The following is an 18,208-nucleotide window of genomic DNA, read 5'->3' as shown; positions in this document are numbered from 1 at the left end:
TTGAAAAGCAACCATTGCGAAAAAGGCAAAAGCGAAAAGTATATAATTTTCTATATAGAGCTATTTCAATCATGAGTACTGAAAATGTTGTATTGCTATTATACTATCTAGCAGTATACGTACGATCTAGAAGGCGTCATCAATGTGTACAACTCAGTTCAAACAGACACACAAGACACACAAGACACAAAGCGCATGCAGACACAAGCTCACAGTTGAGGATATACCAGCCGGCAGTGCGTACTTTCCGGCCAGCCTTTTCTCATTGAATCATAATGCAACCCATGTTAACCATCGCAAGCTAATAATCTAGGCCTGCCTTTGAAAACCGACTCTGCATTCCAGGACCGTCATGTAACCGAACCCATTCCTATAAAAGCAACAATAATTCCTCGATCCTTGTCCTAATGGCTGAAACGCCAAAACGATTAAGCAGCTCGACCAAGCTTTCGCGTCCCTAATCAGCAAGCAAGCAAGCCTTCCTGGGGCTTAAAAAAAGAGGAGGCAGCCCCCCTGTTCATTTAATACTAGCTCTTTATGACAACACTGGTGGCGGTTGTCCTAAAGAGGTATCCAGATCTCCGTAGTGTAGCGTGAACTCTCTCTAAATCATGGAAGCGCAAACGGTCAGCTGCTGAATATATTATAGCGTTCGGCGTGTTTGCTGTTGACTTACCCGATCCTTTCGCCATGTGGCAGTATCCCATACAATGTAGTATCCTCGCTCGTGGTTGGGACTTAGGATCTGAGGAGTCATGTGCTCATCCTTGGTTAACCAAACCTGCAGCTTCTTATGCCACCTCCAGTTTCTGGAATGCCTTGTTCATGTTAGTTATACGTATTGATTAAAATAGGAGTTGTCCTTTTTACTTACAGCTCTACTGCTGCCATCTGCTGTTTGGCATCCAAGGGACAGCTATAAAAGATCCAAAACAGCGTTTCCTCGTTAAAACTCTGTATCTTGGTTTCTATCGGCTGCACATTCGTTACGCTGTAGCAGTCAGGTAATCGGAACTTGTTGGTGTTTACTGTCGGCTTTGGGGGAGTATCATCCAGTACTGAGTACATTTGGGTTGATATCAGACTGAAATGAAAATAAATCAGCTTTTTATGCCCCCACGCATTACAAACCTTGAGTTTTATCCTTCGGGTCACTCACTCTGGGGAAGATAAATCAAGACCGATCGTGCTGGGGTCCATCCCTATGATCATGGCGTGATAGTCGGGGTAGTTGTTCATTAGTGTTCGTAAACCTTTGATGCCCCATTTATCAACTGCCGCCATTCCTGCCAAGGGATCTACAACGTCTGCTGCTTGGCTATCCTTGCGTTCGGCCAATCTTCCGTTCGGGCCTTCGCTTCCAATTACACCAAGAGATCCTCGTCCTTCGGCAGTTGGCGAAGCCACCTCTGATGCCTTGCCCGAGCCATCTTCTCGGAACTTCTGTTTACCATCATGTTGTTGCTGCTGCTGCTGCTGCTGTTGCTGTCGACCAGGACCTGCATTTTGTTAGGCTGAGGCTCTAGCTAAATGTATACACAAGACAAAAGGAATAATTCAGACGTCTTCTTACCGTTTGGTGTGCCGATGGCGGGTGGTGATCGTACATCATTTGCCCGGCTTGTTGCTGTTAGAGCATTCAGCAAGCCATTTCCGCCACTGCTCTGCATTGGCCCTGAGGAGCCAGGGTTTTGCGGCCCGAATCCAATAGAAGACATGACGTTGCCACCACGCTCCGAGCCAATTTCTCCATTGGATGTCCGATTTAACGGAGGAAAGTCGTCGACGCTATTTGGCTGAACCTGGGACGGTTGGGCTCCAAACCGAAATGGCCCCTGATTTGGCTGCATCCGCGAGGATGGGGGCCCGAAGAGATCATCCTGTCCACCTTGCTGAGAGGATCCTTGTGGCGGCTGATTTCGCTGAATAGGTCCGCTGATATTTCTTGAGCCCGCCGTAGACCACATCGACCCTTGGGTTGTACTGGGGAGTTGAGAGTTATTCGAAAGCGATGGAAATTCCCTGTGCATGTCAGTTAGTGGAATTTGTGAAATGTTATGCCCCTGGGCACTCTGTGGAACAAATTCAGCGGGAAAAGGAGGTCGCAGAGTCGACTTGGAAGAACTCGAGTTTGCCTGTCCCTTAAGAACAGCAGAGTAGGCCAAGCCAGGGAAGGAATGCGATCCAGGTCCCATGTTCGAATGCGATTCTCCAATTTTAATTTTGACCAGTTTGTGTTTCTTCTCTGTCTGGCAACTCATGATGATGTTGACGTTGAAAATGAGAGAAAGCAGTCAAGGGATCGAGAGCGCAGTGAAGTGTTATAACGAAAAGGAATTTTGACAGAAGTGAATGGAGAAGACGTACGACAAGTCGAGTGGCGTTGCAGGTTGTGACCCGCTCAAGCTCTGCGCAAAGCTGACGTTTCCTCCCAGCTGGCGGGCCTGATTCTGAAAGGCACCACCTCCCATAGGAACAGCTGCATTGAATGCCCAACCTGAGGCGTTGTTCGCTATATCGTATCACGCCAGCTGTTAGCACTTGGCTTCTGAACCGAGCAATAGCTTCTCCTTTCACCCCAAATCCAATCCGCTTCAATACACAAGTAAAGTACCTAATTTACCATTTGGTAATCGAGTCGACACTGATCGGCCTTGTTGTGGTTGCTGTTGGCTTCCAAAGCCGCCGGGTATCCCCCGTAACGTCTGCGGCACCGCTCCTGTAGGAGAAAGAACACATGGCATTAGCATCTGTTTCCAAGTCCATCTGTGATATCGACATTTCAAGATTCTCGTCCGCTTCCCAAGATCCAAACAGAGCAAGTCCTTTGTTCAAAAGCCATATTCAAATCAGAGCTCGCCTGTGGCATCGTCGACGGTCCGTTGGAGGTGGGGCATTGACGACGACGGCTGCGTCTATTCGTTTCTGCAAGGACAGGCCGGACAGCAAGACGAGATATACGAAACGCCATGTCCCGACTCTTGCACGTATAGAAGATAGGCTTCGGACATAGCCCTATCGCCCATCCATCGAACCGATCGCACGTCGCTGGCTAATGGGGTGGGAACAAAGGCCCTTCTGGAGCCGAGGTGGTCGAGGGGGAGACATCTGGACATGTCCTACCTGGTCGATTCATGATTGCTCGTGGTTTCGCAGGCCACCGGGGTATGACACTGCCGATATGGTGTCGCGTATGTGTCTGGATCGTGTATCGAAGCCCAATTCGGCGATCCCTTATCGTACCGATTGTCTATCGTGATCTTGAATCTTTTTTATCTGGTGTCGTCCAGGAAGGCTGGGCTCTGGCGCGGAGCATGCTGGCCGGATTCAAGTGGGTCCGCGCCGAATTTTGCTCGGCAGCCAATCAGATCAGGCGGCAGACTACGAGGCTGGCTGATTACATGATGGATACGAGCACCAGTGGCTACAATTTTATTTTGACCTCGCCGGTTTCGTAAACATGGAGGAACTGTTTTGAGTAGATGACCAGGTCTCTATGATTGATATTGTACAATAAAACATGAAATAGTGTTGGGCATATCTTAATCTCAACTAATTGTTTGTCTAAAATTCGACTCAAAATCTATGTCCTGCACCCCTCTACCAATTAGGATGATCTTGCCTTCGGTTGAAGTAATTTCAGCGCCATTCGGAGCATCCATGATCTCGAATATTTCTCTAACGCCTTGTAGTAACTTCACATTGCCGTTCTTAACCACAAGACGGCCCTTTGACCGATGAATCTCGAATTCACTAGCGTTTTCTGCATCTGGAAGCTTATGGTCCCAGAGAACCGCGCGTAGCCATCGATCGACATCTTCCAGCTGCCCGGGGCGCAAAGCTGGCACTGGTATAGAAACTGTCGATATCGTCTAAGTTTTTAGTTAGCTCCTTTTCCCTCTAGCTTCTTTTTTTTCCCCTCCTCATGGCACTCACTGGATCGAGATGACTATGGCCCTTGTTCTTGGCTTCTTCCACATTAAACTGGTCATATGCATGGAGATCTAGCAAGAATCCCCCAAGCTCAGGCACTTCGCTTCTTTGCGTCACATGTATTCTCGCAGCTCCATTGATAGACTCAATCCGTTCCCTGACTCTTCTCAGCTCCTCTTCGCTGACTAAATCCGCCTTGTTAAGAACAATGACATCAGCATGCGAAATCTGCACATGAGCTGTTGTCATCAAAGGGCCGTGGTGGTCATGTTCGTTATGATCCTCGATTTTGCCTTTCGTGTCGTCAAGGCTGTATAAGATATTCTTTGCGTCCACCAGAGTCACCACTCCGTCAAGGTATATTGTGCTGCCAAGGCCATCATCAACCCAGAAAAGTGGTGCGATATTACCCGGATCTGCTAGCCCAGTTGTTTCCAGCAGAATATAATCGAAGGCTCCCTTCTTTTCCATTAGAGATTCGATTGCGTTTACACCGGTATCCCTTTATGATATTAGTACTTCTTGGAAGAAGAAGAGGATCTCGCAGCGGAGGTGACATACTTGACAGAGCAACATAGGCAGCCATTTCCAACTTCAAGCCACTCTTCTACTCTATTGTCGCCCTGGCTGACCGTGAGAGACTTTTCAATGTCCACAGCTATAGAGACAATCAACTGTTAAAAAGCTTGCCAGAGCGCGAACAGACTCCATAAGTAAATACATACAATCTCCAAATTCTAGTCATGATAATGCGTTAGTCGAAAATTCATGCATAGACGCAACATAAAAGCCAATACTGCTGCTTACCATTCATGATGACGGCAATCTTTTTACCATGTTGGGCCGTAAGTATGTAATTTAATAGCGTCGTCTTCCCAGCGCCGAGATATCCTAGCGATTCTGTTAGCCATGCGTATATATGTATATTTATATATATATATATGCAGTCTCACCTGTCACGATGGTTATAGGTACTTTTACGCTGACTTCCTCCCCAGAATCTTGGATCCCACCACTAACGTCAACCAACTCTGGAGGGGCATCGTCGTCAAAATTCATAATGCCTGACGTAAGTACTGAGAAGCAAACAGAGATATACAAACAAAAAAGGAAATAAAATCACAGGGGCTCTCAGTAATATCTAAAAGCGAAATGACAATCTCACGAGCTGAATATTACCATGGTGAGAGGTAATAATAGGTAGGCTCGGTTACATAAGGCTCAGCCAAAAGTGAGTGAAACTGCATGCACAATGATGTATTGGCCGCTAAAAGAGGATGCGCCCCGCTAAATAATGCTTTATCCGACTAAGACGAGTCCATATGCATGTATAAAGCTCACCAGATAATTATGCACCTAACCCATATGGCGTAGCTTCAAGCTCAAATCCACTCCCAATTGGACGCCAGCCAGGCTGGCAACAGACATCACGACACTGCTTGATATCGGAACCCCCCCCCCCCCCTTTTCTTCTCTTCTCTTCTCTTTCCCTCCTCTCGAGCCTCGACGCTCTCGATATCAGAGAGCTACGGCCGACCTCATCCATCATGTCTCTGGCGCCAAGCTCCCCTCGTCTACCCAGCCCGCCGCCGCCAGCAGAAATCCAGATAGGGCCAAATTCCCCGTCGGGAGGCCCCGCGGCGACGCTGGCGACGACCGAGATGGAGCAGTCGCATATAGACGCCAATTCATCCAGAAGGATACACCCGGGAACCAAATCTGCAGACATGGCCGTTGGCCCTCCATTGGTGCCACTGAGCGAGGTATGGCGCAATGCAAAGACGAGAAAAGCACCAGACACGCAAGACCCCCCAGAGGCTAATATGAAATCTTGATCGCGCGATCAGCTAGACTCGCCGTTCCAGCTACAGGAACACCTCGCTGCTCTGCACTACCACAGCACCGCGTCTGGCACTCAGCCTTTGACTCGCGCCTCGGCCCTCCAGCTCGCCCAGCCTCCGCAAGGCATCGATCGCACTCTCTGGCTCTATGAGCTCTGCCGCTTCCTTATCTCGCAGTGCAACTCCCTCATAGTCGGCTTCCTCTTCGATAGCCCGCCATGCAGCGCCAACACCTGTCCCGAGATGCGCGCCTCCGAATGGCAGTTTCTCTGTGCCGTACACGAGCAGCCTAAGAGCTGCTGTGCCATAGATTACTGCTGTCACACCCTAGACTGGGCTGCCAACGTCGTTTCAGACCAGAAGATCTTTCCAAGCCGCTTTGTCGTGGTCAACGACGTTCATAGCAAGAATGTCGGCGTCAAGAGCTTGGTCAATGTCTTCCGCAGACTGCATCGCATCTTCGCGCACGCCTGGTTCCAGCACCGCAGCGTTTTCTGGGCCGTCGAAGGACAAACCGGCCTCTATGTCTTCTTCAAGACTGTGTGTGACCTGTACGACCTGCTGCCAGCTGAGAATTACAAACTGCCACCAGAAGCCGAGGGCCTGGAAGCCCACCCAGAGTTTGACGTAAACGCTAGCAGAGCCCAGCCACCTCAAATCTTGAAGCCCTCAGCTTCGCAGACTGGGGGGAGCGAGGGCGATGATGATGGCCTGCACGGATCTGTTAATCGCACAAACACCCGCAGGCACATCAGGAGCAGCCCATCCACCGGAAGCTCTGTAACAACTGTCATGGAAGCTGAAGAAGAAGACGCTGACGGAGTGTCTCGAAGATTGAGAAGCATGCAACTAGCGGGTCCTGACCTTGTAGAAGAGGAGTCTGAGGCTGCTGAAGTTCCCGTCATTGTCGAGCAATCAGTAATCGCCGGCCCTCCACCTCCTCTCCTCTTCTCACTATCCTCAGAGCCTAGCCAAGATGAGACGGGCACTACCGTATTTGACATGTCTGACGCTGGCCAACAAACATCAGCGGTGTCAGAAAGCATTGTAGAGATCACAGAGGACGATGTCACCAGCGTCATTAATCCTTCTGATCACCATACCGCTGAAGAAACCAAGGAGGAAGAAAAGGCGGAAGAAACTGCTCCTGAGGCACCAAGTGATGGGCACACCGAGGGCGAAATCCCAATTTTAAGCGAAGAATCACATACGTCTGAGGCTCCCGCTGAAACCACCAAAGAAGAGGAAACATCAACAACTGAAGAAACTACCAAGAAGGAGGCCACACCCGAACCCGCAGCGGAAGGAGATGCGAATGCGGCAAAAGAAGAAAATGCTCAGCATGAGGAGAAATAGCGCTCCTCTGACTGGTTTTGGATGAATGAAAGGAGATATGATAAAACTCTCAGGGACTAATCGTCCTAATGAGCCCTACCTGATGGCTGAATTTCCACCCCCCAATCTTTATGACGAATAGTAAAAAGGCATTGAACACTTCTATAACTTCGAGTCATGAAGAACATGCATGTTTTATGGCAGCAGGCCTGACTAGCACAGCAATACGCCAACGAGCACTTAATATATGAATGAAGCACACAAAGAAAAAAAATGTATTATACTGTGCAGAGTGCACCAGACTCTATCTAAGTGTATCCAAGCGAATAGTGTCTCCGCCGATAATTAACCCTCACCACAAAAGACTCCTCCCAAAAACAGTCATTTTCTAAACAGCGCCGAATCCTTCAAACCTCCAAAAATCCATTATCGTGTACTGTGATCCAGAGGAGGCTTGCGTCTTGCTCATTTATTTTGTTTCCATATCGGGCAGGACAATAGTCTTCTCAAGCCGAGAAAAACTTTAAGTCCCTTGAAGCATTATCTTTCACACCTTGAGTGCCTCCTATTTCGCTGCTCATGGAAACTCGAAACCAAGCATCTAATTGTTCGTAACGATGTCCAACCATCTGCTTCCAAACTCCTTCATGGAAGTGAATTATCAATGCATCTCTCTAATATCAATAGGCCTCGACTATCAATGGGCGCCGAGGAGGTTTAAAATGTCAAAAAGAAGGGTGATGTGCTCGCCAAATATGATTTTCGTGCGCCCAAACAGTTCGTAATCTCGATTTATCCGCCATTTTCATTAATTCCATGATGAAGCCAATGTTTCCAAATCTATGGGTTCCTCTTTTCTTTTTTAAATCTTTTTTTCTTAAAAAAAATATCGCATTTGATTCTCGCTCGTCATCCAAGGATAAGTTTGTCGAAGAGGTGTTTCACTTCCCGGAGATTCACCTGCTGCGAATTCACCGCCCTAGCATTTCGTTCGTCTGCGAAGCTTCGTATACTTTGGAGGATCGGCGTAAAACCTTGATCGTTTGGTAGCCACCAATGGACACATGAAGGGTCTCCAAAGATCTCCGCCATCTTCGTACGGCGAGTGACAGGGTTGATGTGTCTAGGTCACTCAAAATTAGAATAACGTTGATTTTACAACAATAAGTACTAAAGAAGAAGGGAACAGGATAAGAGAATAAGAAAAGAGACGAAGAGATTATGGATGGTAAATCAGCGTTGCTAGGTCAGATATACATACCCCTGAGCTTCCAAAATCGCAAACTTCTGCCGCAGCCACATGTTGTGATTCGGTTGGTGCGGCAAAAAAAGGCCTGCAATTGCAAGACATGGCTGCATCGCTATTAATGTTCCCGCCGGCAGCTCCGGCCAATGCTCCATGCATTCGAAGAGCTCACACACTGTAAACGCATGCCCCCCCAATTCCGCGAACAGCTGTTCTGGAGACAAATCGGGCGATTGGCTTTTATGCATTATGACGATGCTGTGCCATTCCATCGTAATAATGGTGCTGTTGAATAATGGATGATCATAGAGTAGTCCTGGGCGGTAAGGATCGACGATATCGTTAGGGTCCAAGAGACGCCGCCAAGGAAAATCAGTAACGAGATGTTTTGGGTCACATAGAGCCGGATCCCAGCTTCCCTTCCATTCTTCAAGCTGTGCAGTCAAATAATTGTGCTCATATGCGTAATCCGTTGGCTCGATTTGTTGTCGACTTCCACGAGCATACAAGGTAGACATGTCGTAAGAGATGAGACGCAGACGAGCGGACCGATCTTCAATCTTCCAACGTAATTCGGTGGGATTTGATGTCATCTGGCTTTGATAAAACGCAACCATGGTGGTAAACCACTCCCGGGAAATCTCAGTAGGAAATCTGCCCATCAGGGCGATTATGTTATCAAATCGGGCGTACCAGCTGAGGCACATTCGGCCTATGGAGGATTGCATCGCTGTCTGCGGAGTATAAATGCGGGTGAGAATTTCAAAAGCGGCTTTCTGGTGCCCCATGAGGTTCACCCAGTCGCCCAGATACTCCTAAGGCATATGTTAACGGCATGAATCATAACATTTCCTCCCCTCCAATGTGCACCACCTACCTCAATTGTAGCGAGCTGCAGTATTGTTAACAGCACATGGACATTGTGCGTTTCTTTCCTTTTCAAGAGCCTTAGCAGTTGCGTCACGCTTCTATTATAATATTGGAGGAAATCTTGAAGTTTCCCATTTGGATTTCGCAGAGTAACATGATACGCGGCGAATCCAACCAACGCATTGAGCAACGGCTCAAACTGTATCGCAACATTGGGTAGCTCAGAGTTGAAAAAGTCGTCTTCATCAACCGCCAAGCCGTAATGATAGTTCGTCATATTCTTTTTAAAGAATTGGAGGTAATTCTGGAAATCTGGCGGCAAGTGTGTCTGGTCTGCAGTCCCGCTCGGCGGCAACGTCGCTTCCTGCCCCGTATGTCCAGCCAGCGTCAAGCTTCCCGTCGTGACGGTAGAATTTGAGTTTGAGGGCGAAACGCTCTTAGTACCGTCCTGTGACGGCGTTTCGGAATTCTGGCGGCCGCCCCCTGGGGCAGTATTAAGAGATACTGCACTTGCTCTTCGGACTTGTGGCAACACAGACATTGATTCTCTACGCAGTAATCCATCGGGTTCGTCGTCGTCAGGAATGGTCTCAAGCCTAGCGTCTTGCTCTGTATCGTCTTCTTCTCCCTCGTTAGAAGATGTGGGGCTTATACACTGAATAGATGAACCGTCTTTTGACTTGATAGCAGAGCGGCCAAAATTACCTTTTGATCCTGGTGGTTCAGGATAAGCACATTCTCGATTTCCTTTCCTGCAACCTGCCAACTATTAGTATACTGGGCTCAAGAAAATCAAGTCTTCCATCATTTGTGACTCATGGCTTACGATCACATATCGGCCGGGTCTCATCACACTGTGTGGTGTCAGTCACATTATTGAATTAGCTCTGCAGAGTTTTTCGATTTGTCCTACCTTTACTCGGCGGCTTCGACATGTATAACAGCCGGAACGCGTCCTCCGATGCTTCACTTGGTCCGGATTCCCTCCGCCTTGGTTTGCAGTCGATCGTCGCCGGCTTTTGCCCGCCTTGGGGGCATTAACAACAGCAGGTTCGGCATATGCAGCGAAATATTCAATAGTAGAGGGATACGGCGAAGGTATTGGTGGGGTCGACATAGGCAGCACAGCTCCAGGCATGAGGCCCGGGTTCAGTTCGTCGGGGCTCGTAGGCAAGTAGCCTTCCCCTCCTGTCATTGTAGAAAGGAATTGGCGGTAGTAGTCACCCATGGTGGCAATTATGTAGGAAACTCGAGGTATCCAATAGTGTCTAGCGGGTACGCCGTCAAGAGTTTGCTGAAGATGGTTGGCAAGTTTTCGACTATTCGCATGCTCAGCGGATAATTCAAATATAAAAGTCGGGCTTCTCGCATCGAAAGCCAAACAAAAGTGAAAGTTACAATGGGGTATATTGCCGAAATATGTTCGAAAAGATACCACAGTCGAATTCTTTCTTGGATAGAAGTAAAGTGACAAAGGAGAGGGGTTTCGAATTATTGAGGTAGCGTTGAGTGTCGCCGGTAGGAATGTATGGCGACTTGTTGATATTCTCCGGTTAAGAGAACAACTCTGGTGTTTATATAAAAGTCGTTGATATAAGCTCCAAAAAAGAGAGACTGAGGCCGACGGTAACGATGTACGATGAATAACATCGGCCCAAGAGATTGAAGAAAGCCGCGCAAGGGGGTAATTGGTCAATTTCACAGCTAGACAAGACGAATGATGAGAAAACACCACCGCGCAGCTCCGACTTCTAAACAAGTCTGCACGGCGCTTGCTGACAAGAGTTGAAGACCAGGCAAAATATAGCAGTGGTAATAAGCTGTAGTAGGCTCAGCCTTCGGATTCGGTTGGTAACGCTTCTTTTCTTGTTGTCCAGGAGAGATGCGGAGACAGATGCCGGAGTCGTTGACCCTTCGGGCAGTGAGTGGCAGATGTGGTGAGGAGTCCGCGGGCATACAGTAGCAGTCATGTAATATGCACAACTTGCCAGCCCCGAAATATCGGTTTGTCACTGCGTCTCGCTAGATCGGTCCCCGTTGGCTGCAGCAGTCAGGCGGCGTATGCAGCGGCAACGGCTGGAGAGCAGCAAAGGCAGCGCTGGCGCAGTAGATACGACCGTGGTATGTATAGCCCGCGCTGCGGGGAGCCGGTGGCGGTCCAATATGGACGCGCAGGTACTGCTTGGGAGTAGATGATGGATGGCTGCACGACGAGGACGTATCATGTGCTTTAACACGTAGACGGTAAGGACTGCGAAGGTAGCTGCAGCTCGGCAGCCCCCAGGCAGAGCCGGTCAGTGGGAAAAGAGAGAATTATGAATGGGGAGTCGCGTTTGGTGACAAGACTCCAGAAGTGGCTACCGTATCGAAACTCTCTTAGCCATGGAGGCAGTGGTAGTACCATTGACAAACTTATGGAGATGCTTGCCGCGGATCTCCTCGTGGTAAATACAGCGTCTGTAATGCAGATTACCCCCTTTTCTCCCTGGTCCCTCAAGGCAAGACGACCCGACGACGCTTAGGCTCGCAGTAGAATTGAAGCCGGAGAATATGAATTCAACAAGATTAGATCTTTGGGAGAGGATCAATCAAACTAATCACCTGCATCAATGCTCGGTCGATACTATTTGAGCTTCTGGCTTCCGAAAGGGAATCAAGTGTCTGGTCCACAGCGGAGTCGGCTGGTGGGAACTGGCCCAGCGCATTCCCACAGGGCACTCCGTCGTCGATGGAGTATCCCGCAAGGGTAGTGAAAATTGGGAACTGGGCAAGGAGAATGATGAAGCTCTAGCAACGGAGGGAAAGGCGCGGGGCAGAAGAGAAAGACGGTTAGAGGCCCCCCTGGGCGGCAATACACATGGGTCCTGCCAGGCGTATGGCTCCAGCTAGGATGCGAATCTATCAACAAGCACCCTCAGTCAGGGCGATCCAACCGTGAACAAGCCTGCTATGTACTTGCAGAGTAGAGGGAAAGCGGCTAGGGATTCAGCACATCAATGATCGAGGGTAGTAGTGGTGGTGCCGCTGGCAGTTGCTGGTAATTGTTGGTGGTTGCTGGTGGCAGGCTGGATCTAAGAGTGATAAGGTATTGGATGGGGTGACAAAGAAGCATAAGCTACTCGCACCGCCGCAGCAGTCTAGACCCAGGCCTGGAGAATCTTTTTTTTTTTTTCCCGAGCAGTTAGCTTAAGGGCATATAACAAAAAATATGCTGCTCGCAATGTATATTCAGGTCAACTGGGGAGTGAGCCTTTAGCAAGAGGCCGGGCGTTTGTTCCTTTTTGGGGACTGAGCATGTCACGGCGGTACTTTGGAGATAGAGCAAGCAAATACAACGCACCTGCTCTCCCATTCTTTGGTACAATGCTCCAAAACAAGCTGGTACGTCGTCAGGGCCAGGGAACGTATTCGATGATGCCAGTGGTGCCACTTCGTAGACAACAAATAACCTTTTGGGGGGGTGGCAGCAGGCATCAAGCAAGACCCGTGGGCAAAGCCAAGACCTCAAAGCTCCTCCCTACCCCTCGTAAACCGCACGTATGAATGCTCGTACAGCAGAACCAGAATCGAGCCTCTAAAAAAAGCATCCACAAGGCCTGAGCAGCCCGGGTCGCGGCCAGCCTAGCAAAATGACGGGGAGGAGAGCCAGGGTTAATGCACAGCGGGTTTGGAGCACCCCACGCCAACCTCCGGCCTCCTAGCTCTGCCAGGCCAGCACTACTACAAGTATGTACTAGATGGAGGCTCCCCCTCTGATCCCCAAGCTCGAGAAGGCGAGCGCGAATGTCCCAGCAGCGCCAGTGTGTACTGTGCGCCTGCAATGTCCATGGTGTTGGGTTGCGAGTGCAGTGTCCTTAGTAGAAGCCAAGAGGCCATGCATCAGAATCGAGACGGGCACAAGAGTCATGCTCGTAGTAGATAGATGGTACCGAAAATGCTCAGCAGCGCCGTCGCCCATATGGAACACGCTCATGTACGAGTACCTACTGTACGTCTGTAGTGGTCGGTACGTCGCGGGCCTGCACATACAAGTATCATATTTGGGGTGGTGGAGAGGCTCGTGGGCCCAGGATTGGCATGGCTGGGGGGTGAAAGCAGATACACACGGTGGTCTGCTCAACATGCTCAGCCATTTCACACGGTCCTATGTTGCCCATGGCTGAGGAAACGAATGCCCCGTTCTCATGTTCTCTGCCCTTTCAATGCTTTCCTCTCTGAGCCCCAGCTTGCCGGGACAAGCGCAGCTGGCACGTCGGATGCTCTCCGCTGCTGCTGTTGCTGATACTTCTCCAGTCGTCGCCCCCTTGCAAACCAGGTCGGCGATAGCATATTGTGCACCGTACCAACAGCACCGTAACGTACCGTGGGCGAAGCCATTGGGCGATCCGCGATCCATTCGGCCAGGTAGCTTCACAGCTAGCTGCAAAGCTTTGCACGGCGACCCGCGTCTTGTCGCCGTCCAGCCACTTTCGGAGTAGCTGTCGGGGCTTGGACCGGTCTGGTAGCGTGGGGTCGTAGCCTCCGGCCCGACCAAGTGTGCTCCGTACGGTGCGAAAGTCTCTTTGCGGCGCAGGCCAGAAATTGGCTTTGGGCGCCTTTGATATGATGGATGAATCGAAGCCATGATGGCGCTCAAAACGGCGAGCTGGCGATTGGCAGTTGGCCGCAAGGTCCGCACAGGCGCTGCCAGGGTGCAGCACCAGGTACAACCACGACGTGCTAACCTAGCAGCAGCAGCATGGAGTGCTAGCGGCTGGCCCTAACACTTGTAAGGCACAGGCGTTACTAGCTCAAGTATCGATGTGCAGGCGCGGATTGAGAGCTTGAAGATTCCGCGTTTCGTGGCTCGACATGGGCGCTCGGCACTAACTTCTGCAGCTACCTGCCCTTACCTGGCCGGCTGGGTGGTATTTCGTACCTTACCTACAGCCTTAGTCGCTCCCTCCCTACCTCAACCAGTCACTTGAGCTGCTCCTTCCTCCATGCTCTTCGTTGTCACGGCTTATGTAATACGTCCAGCTTACGGGGGCAACTCCTTTTTTATTCCTCTTCCTTCTTTCTCGACCAATACAAGTCTTCATGTGCACCCTCTTTGGCCAACGAACGCAAAACTACGGCCGTCACATTGCCATCCAATCCGTCCAGTCCATGCATCCCTCAGTCACAAGCCTAGCATCCCAAGATTGACATTTGCCTTCCACGGTGAGAAAGAGAACAGCATGTGGACCCTTGCTGGCAACAGGGTCCAGCGGCGCCACGCAATTTGCAGCACACCACAGAGCAGCAGTGCACAGACCATCAAAGTCCCAGAAGAAGCCGCGCACAGATGGGCTTGCAGCAAGAAGCATGAATCGCCAGGCCCGTGATGCAGCTAAGCTTGCGCTTTCAACCTATTGAGCTACGCGGTGCGAGTGGGCTGGATGCTGCGCGCTTGGTTGGGCCCTTTCCCCGGGCCACTTGCAAGGATGGGGAGTCGACCTGATCCGCAGTGACCCCCATCTCTCCAATCCTTTTTCGCCGACACAACAGGCATGCAGCACGAGCTACAGTTACGAGGTATTCGATGCTACCTATTCACCTGTACCTACAGCCGCACTCGTCGGGCACAGGCCAGCAAGGCCGCTGTGCTCCTGTCGACCAGCGGACGTTTGTAGGTGATGGCAGCACTTCCTCTTGAGCCGCGATGCGTCGGCAGCGCGGGAGCGGCACGGAAGAAGCATGGGTAGAGCGGTTTTGGCTTGGCGCGAGCCAAGAGCCAGGCCCTGGCATAATTCTCCATCCGGAAGACACTCTTATTTCAATACTAATACTCCGTATGCATCTGGTTATACACATGAAATACGCGTTTTGTCACCTCTTTTAGAGCGCATAAGTCGAGCCTGACAGAACTGCAAGCGCCGAGTAGCATCGATGCCATCCAGCAAGCTGCGCAGAGTCATTCAAATCATCTGGCGATCCAAGGTGCTGGGGCGGCTCTCGGCCCACGCACAAGCAATTCATGCGCCGATTGCCACGTCGGGGCCATCATCTGTCTTGGCCAATGCCCTGGCCTCTTGGCTATTCCGACTTTCTCGCAGAGCTAACCGCATATCTAGACAGCTCCGTGCAGGACTCGAACAAATTTACCAGCACTTTACGGTAGAGGAAACCAGTCCATGTCTCTTAATATACAAAGCCTGCAATTGGTAAATTTGCATGTACTGTTAAATAATGCCTCACAGACAAATTAGTATTGGCCAAAGCCCGCACCCTGCATTGAGCATTTACGGTACACCAATTCCTCATTTCGAATACTGCTCCGCCATACCAATCATACGCACCAGCGCGATCAATCCTGGGCACTTTTGGCATTCCCTCAGCTTGAAGAAGACAAGAGTATGTCAGTATGTATCTGAGAGTAGTCGTTTAAAACTCCAGATCCTCAAAATCTTCAACAGCTCCCAGAAGAACAAGAACAAGAAGAACACCTGTTACAGTAATTACAGCGGCTATACATATTTCTTGTGCTGCCGCGTGTTGCTGAACGAATACCTATCACGTCTGAGGCTGGCCGCAGTGTTAGCACTACCTAGCACGGAGGCTAGTGGTATTAGACTTTGCTTGTAAAACCTCCAGGCTTGTTGCCAGGGTTCTAGAAGGGATAAAGTGCATCCAGGGCGTTCAGGTCAACGCGAACTGTGATGGGCGGATGGGTCTCCAAGAGGAGCTTCGACGGGTATGTACTAGCTTGGCGCCACCTCTGCAGGCTTTGATTTCCGGGAAAGGATCCTCCAGTGCCTCTTCAGAGCAGCTAGAAGCCCACTTACGCAGTTTGGATCAGCCTGCAGCAATGGTAGGGAACAAGGGTGCCGCAGCTGGCTACTCAAATGCGACCAAAGGGACACCACGAGCTGTTTTGCCCCTAGTTGATGATTCGAAGGCTTTCAATCTCCAGCGAGGTTACATCAGCTAGAAAACCGCCAAGCGTGGCCCAAGCCTTGGAGCGAAAAGGAAAAGAAGATGAAGAAAGAAGAAAGGAAAAGGAAAAAAAAAAAAAAAGCACATTTACTTGACGTCCGCTGACGGTGGCGTCTCGGTTCAAGTCGCTGTGGAATAATAACTCTAAAATCCTCGTACCATTCAAAGTTCATCGCGGCAGGGCCGACCATTTGCGCTGTAAGGACCTCACTATACAAACATGATATACATGCTAATTGCTCCATCCTCCGGCCGGGCAGATAAGCGCGCACATGGGCATATTTTCCATGCTGAGGGATGGGATGGCTGGCCTTGCAGAAGGCCCTCCGTATGGATGGGGAAAAAGGGACCAACCACAATTCGTTGCATACAGCCAAAGTCCTACGACACACAACTCAAAGTACATCGTACAAAGTGTTGGCGCGGGACAAGTTTGTCACTAGAAAGTCGCATGGCAGCTGCAAATCTAATTCAACTGCCGGCACTTAAGGTTTCGATTGGAGCATCTGGTCTCGTGCCGTTCGCAGATATGCTTTTTTGCCAGGAGAATGATCAAACTACGTGTAACACTATATATTCGAAGCATCAGAAGAACGCTTCAGACGACTAACGACTATGTACTTCGATGTTGGCGCCATTTTTTATACAGAATTCCTCAGCGGAATAATGAGTGCGCGCAACCGCATCCAACCACGTCCAGCCAGGATTTAGTCATGCTGTTCTAGCCTAACGCTACGAAATTCCACATCATACTATTGCCAGGCTCCAACAATGAATACATTTATATGGAGTGTTATTGCGGAGAAACTCAGGCCGCTGAAAGTACGTTCGATTAGTGGACTTACTTGCACACTTGCTTCTACCATTCTACTGCACTCGAGTCGTGCGCAGACTAAGGAAAAGCCATCTTTGCCCCCCCTAATACTCGTGCGTACGGGAATAAGAACTCAGCAGCTCATTTTCCTCAGCCTCACTTTGTCTGTGGAAAGCATTATTTGCTTCATTACCGGCGACCAGCTAGTGCTCTTCTAGCAGAGATTAGAATCATGCGTGTCGCAAGCTCTATCGCTCTCGGCCATTTCCATACCTGACCGTCTTGTGCCTCGCTCTGGCCCGTGCCTCAGCTTGACGGCGTCTAATTTCTCCTCCTGTAAGCCAGGACTCTGGCGCATGCGAGTACAAAGGCACCGAGGCTCGCCCACTTTTAATCAACACTATCCGCTGGCCTACCTACTTGCACGTATAGGTGACGAATATCCGTTAGTGCCTGGTGCCAGCGCGGAATTTTTGAGAAGACGGCGGCTAGGCTGGTAGAGACGGAACCAATCCTGGCCAACAAGATCCCCGGGTCACATGTCACAATGCCGGAGGGGCGCACCGCATCATCGGGGGGTCAAGGTTCATGTTCAGTTACTGTATGATGGCAACAAATTGCCCGCTAGCTGCGTCTGCGGCACAGCTTCCAATGAATATTTCAGATTGGCCCTTCAGGACACGTTGATGCGAAGGCCAATGCCGGCCGCTGCAAGCTCACATCCCCGGTTCTCCATAAGGTCCATAAGGCGCTCGCGCTATTCTCCGAAGACGAAGAAAAGCTTCAACGGCGCCCTGCTAGCAACGGGCTAGTTTCCTCTATTAGCACCCCAGGCACGGAGCTAGTAGCGCTGGTATTGAGTTCTGATCCGTAGCACGTGCTTGCCGCTTTATTCCTATCGAACTGATGCTGCGCAGTAGTAATAGTAGCAATTCGCGATTTCTTATTGGATTCGATACGAAGCCCGAAGCGGTTTGGTGCTTCATCTCAACAGGGCTGCATATCTTGTACAGTAGGTGGAATCTACTGTATCCTTTCGCGCTCGTGCTATCTAGGTCCTAAGGCTTAAGGGGAGTCCTACTGCTAATACTGTATTACTTGTAAGCCCTCGATTCTAACTCATCTTTCAGTTAGGTTCGTTGTTCTAAATTGCTGACGTACACTTACTCTGAGGACACAGCCCAGACATGCAGAGTCTTGAAGAGAAAAATA

The 18,208-nt window shown here is 50.1% G+C and overlaps 7 protein-coding genes across 7 annotated transcripts; 2 read left to right on the top strand and 5 right to left on the bottom strand.

Annotated features, from left to right (window-relative positions):
• Positions 1-86: 86 nt before the first annotated feature.
• Positions 87-3,266, bottom strand: TrAFT101_000876 (uncharacterized protein). The gene is made up of 8 exons (XM_066126181.1): positions 3,124-3,266; positions 2,615-2,719; positions 2,368-2,512; positions 1,574-2,022; positions 1,160-1,499; positions 875-1,084; positions 677-818; positions 87-604 (listed from the first exon to the last, which is right to left on the bottom strand). The coding sequence occupies exons 1-8, from the start codon at positions 3,134-3,136 to the stop codon at positions 536-538; spliced, it is 1,473 nt and encodes a 490-aa protein (XP_065982280.1). The 5' UTR covers positions 3,137-3,266; the 3' UTR covers positions 87-535.
• Positions 3,267-3,471: 205 nt separating this feature from the next.
• On the bottom strand, positions 3,472-5,142 carry TrAFT101_000875 (uncharacterized protein). Its single transcript, XM_066126180.1, has 6 exons — positions 4,887-5,142; positions 4,741-4,824; positions 4,659-4,670; positions 4,495-4,591; positions 3,937-4,435; positions 3,472-3,872 (listed from the first exon to the last, which is right to left on the bottom strand). The coding sequence occupies exons 1-6, from the start codon at positions 4,990-4,992 to the stop codon at positions 3,549-3,551; spliced, it is 1,122 nt and encodes a 373-aa protein (XP_065982279.1). The 5' UTR covers positions 4,993-5,142; the 3' UTR covers positions 3,472-3,548.
• A 219-nt stretch (positions 5,143-5,361) lies between these two features.
• On the top strand, positions 5,362-8,084 carry TrAFT101_000874 (uncharacterized protein). Its single transcript, XM_024905940.2, has 2 exons — positions 5,362-5,696; positions 5,781-8,084. Exons 1-2 carry the CDS (start codon positions 5,481-5,483, stop codon positions 7,128-7,130), a joined length of 1,566 nt encoding a protein of 521 aa, XP_024765108.1. The 5' UTR covers positions 5,362-5,480; the 3' UTR covers positions 7,131-8,084.
• TrAFT101_000873 (uncharacterized protein) lies at positions 8,019-10,453 on the bottom strand (the record flags this gene model as incomplete). Its single annotated transcript, XM_024904588.2, has 5 exons — positions 8,019-8,232; positions 8,371-9,170; positions 9,233-9,984; positions 10,052-10,079; positions 10,139-10,453. 5 exons carry the CDS (start codon positions 10,451-10,453, stop codon positions 8,019-8,021), a joined length of 2,109 nt encoding a protein of 702 aa, XP_024765107.2.
• Positions 10,454-13,369: 2,916 nt separating this feature from the next.
• On the bottom strand, positions 13,370-13,849 carry TrAFT101_000872 (uncharacterized protein; the record flags this gene model as incomplete). The annotated part of the gene is made up of 1 exon (XM_024904589.2): positions 13,370-13,849. The coding sequence occupies one exon, from the start codon at positions 13,847-13,849 to the stop codon at positions 13,370-13,372; it is 480 nt and encodes a 159-aa protein (XP_024765106.2).
• Positions 13,850-15,885: 2,036 nt separating this feature from the next.
• Positions 15,886-16,373, bottom strand: TrAFT101_000871 (uncharacterized protein; the record flags this gene model as incomplete). Its single annotated transcript, XM_066126179.1, has 2 exons — positions 15,886-16,015; positions 16,342-16,373. The coding sequence occupies 2 exons, from the start codon at positions 16,371-16,373 to the stop codon at positions 15,886-15,888; spliced, it is 162 nt and encodes a 53-aa protein (XP_065982278.1).
• Positions 16,374-17,543: 1,170 nt separating this feature from the next.
• Positions 17,544-18,197, top strand: TrAFT101_000870 (uncharacterized protein; the record flags this gene model as incomplete). The annotated part of the gene is made up of 4 exons (XM_066126178.1): positions 17,544-17,580; positions 17,674-17,849; positions 18,052-18,096; positions 18,177-18,197. The coding sequence occupies 4 exons, from the start codon at positions 17,544-17,546 to the stop codon at positions 18,195-18,197; spliced, it is 279 nt and encodes a 92-aa protein (XP_065982277.1).
• Positions 18,198-18,208: the final 11 nt, after the last annotated feature.

The sequence above is a fragment of the Trichoderma asperellum genome, chromosome 1, assembly GCF_020647865.1.
Source record: "Trichoderma asperellum chromosome 1, complete sequence".
In the NCBI taxonomy this organism is placed as follows: Eukaryota; Fungi; Ascomycota; class Sordariomycetes; order Hypocreales; family Hypocreaceae; genus Trichoderma; species Trichoderma asperellum.
Note: the sequence above shows the minus strand (reverse complement) of the source record. Positions and strands in the feature narration are given on the sequence as shown.

Bases quoted from the DNA above. Each gene is read 5' to 3' on its own strand.
- TrAFT101_000876 (XM_066126181.1), bottom strand. The intron at 1,500-1,573 runs GTAAGAAGACGT...AACAAAATGCAG, and splicing joins CGCCATCGGCACACCAAACG to GTCCTGGTCGACAGCAACAG. The intron at 1,085-1,159 runs GTGAGTGACCCG...TTTTCATTTCAG, and splicing joins CTTGATTTATCTTCCCCAGA to TCTGATATCAACCCAAATGT.
- TrAFT101_000875 (XM_066126180.1), bottom strand. From the start codon at position 4,992: ATGAATTTTGACGACGATGCCCCTCCAGAGTTGGTTGACGTTAGTGGT. The intron at 4,825-4,886 runs GTGAGACTGCAT...CAGAATCGCTAG, and splicing joins ACCTATAACCATCGTGACAG to GATATCTCGGCGCTGGGAAG. The intron at 4,436-4,494 runs GTATGTCACCTC...AATATCATAAAG, and splicing joins TGCCTATGTTGCTCTGTCAA to GGATACCGGTGTAAACGCAA.
- TrAFT101_000874 (XM_024905940.2), top strand. From the start codon at position 5,481: ATGTCTCTGGCGCCAAGCTCCCCTCGTCTACCCAGCCCGCCGCCGCCA. The intron at 5,697-5,780 runs GTATGGCGCAAT...TCGCGCGATCAG, and splicing joins CATTGGTGCCACTGAGCGAG to CTAGACTCGCCGTTCCAGCT.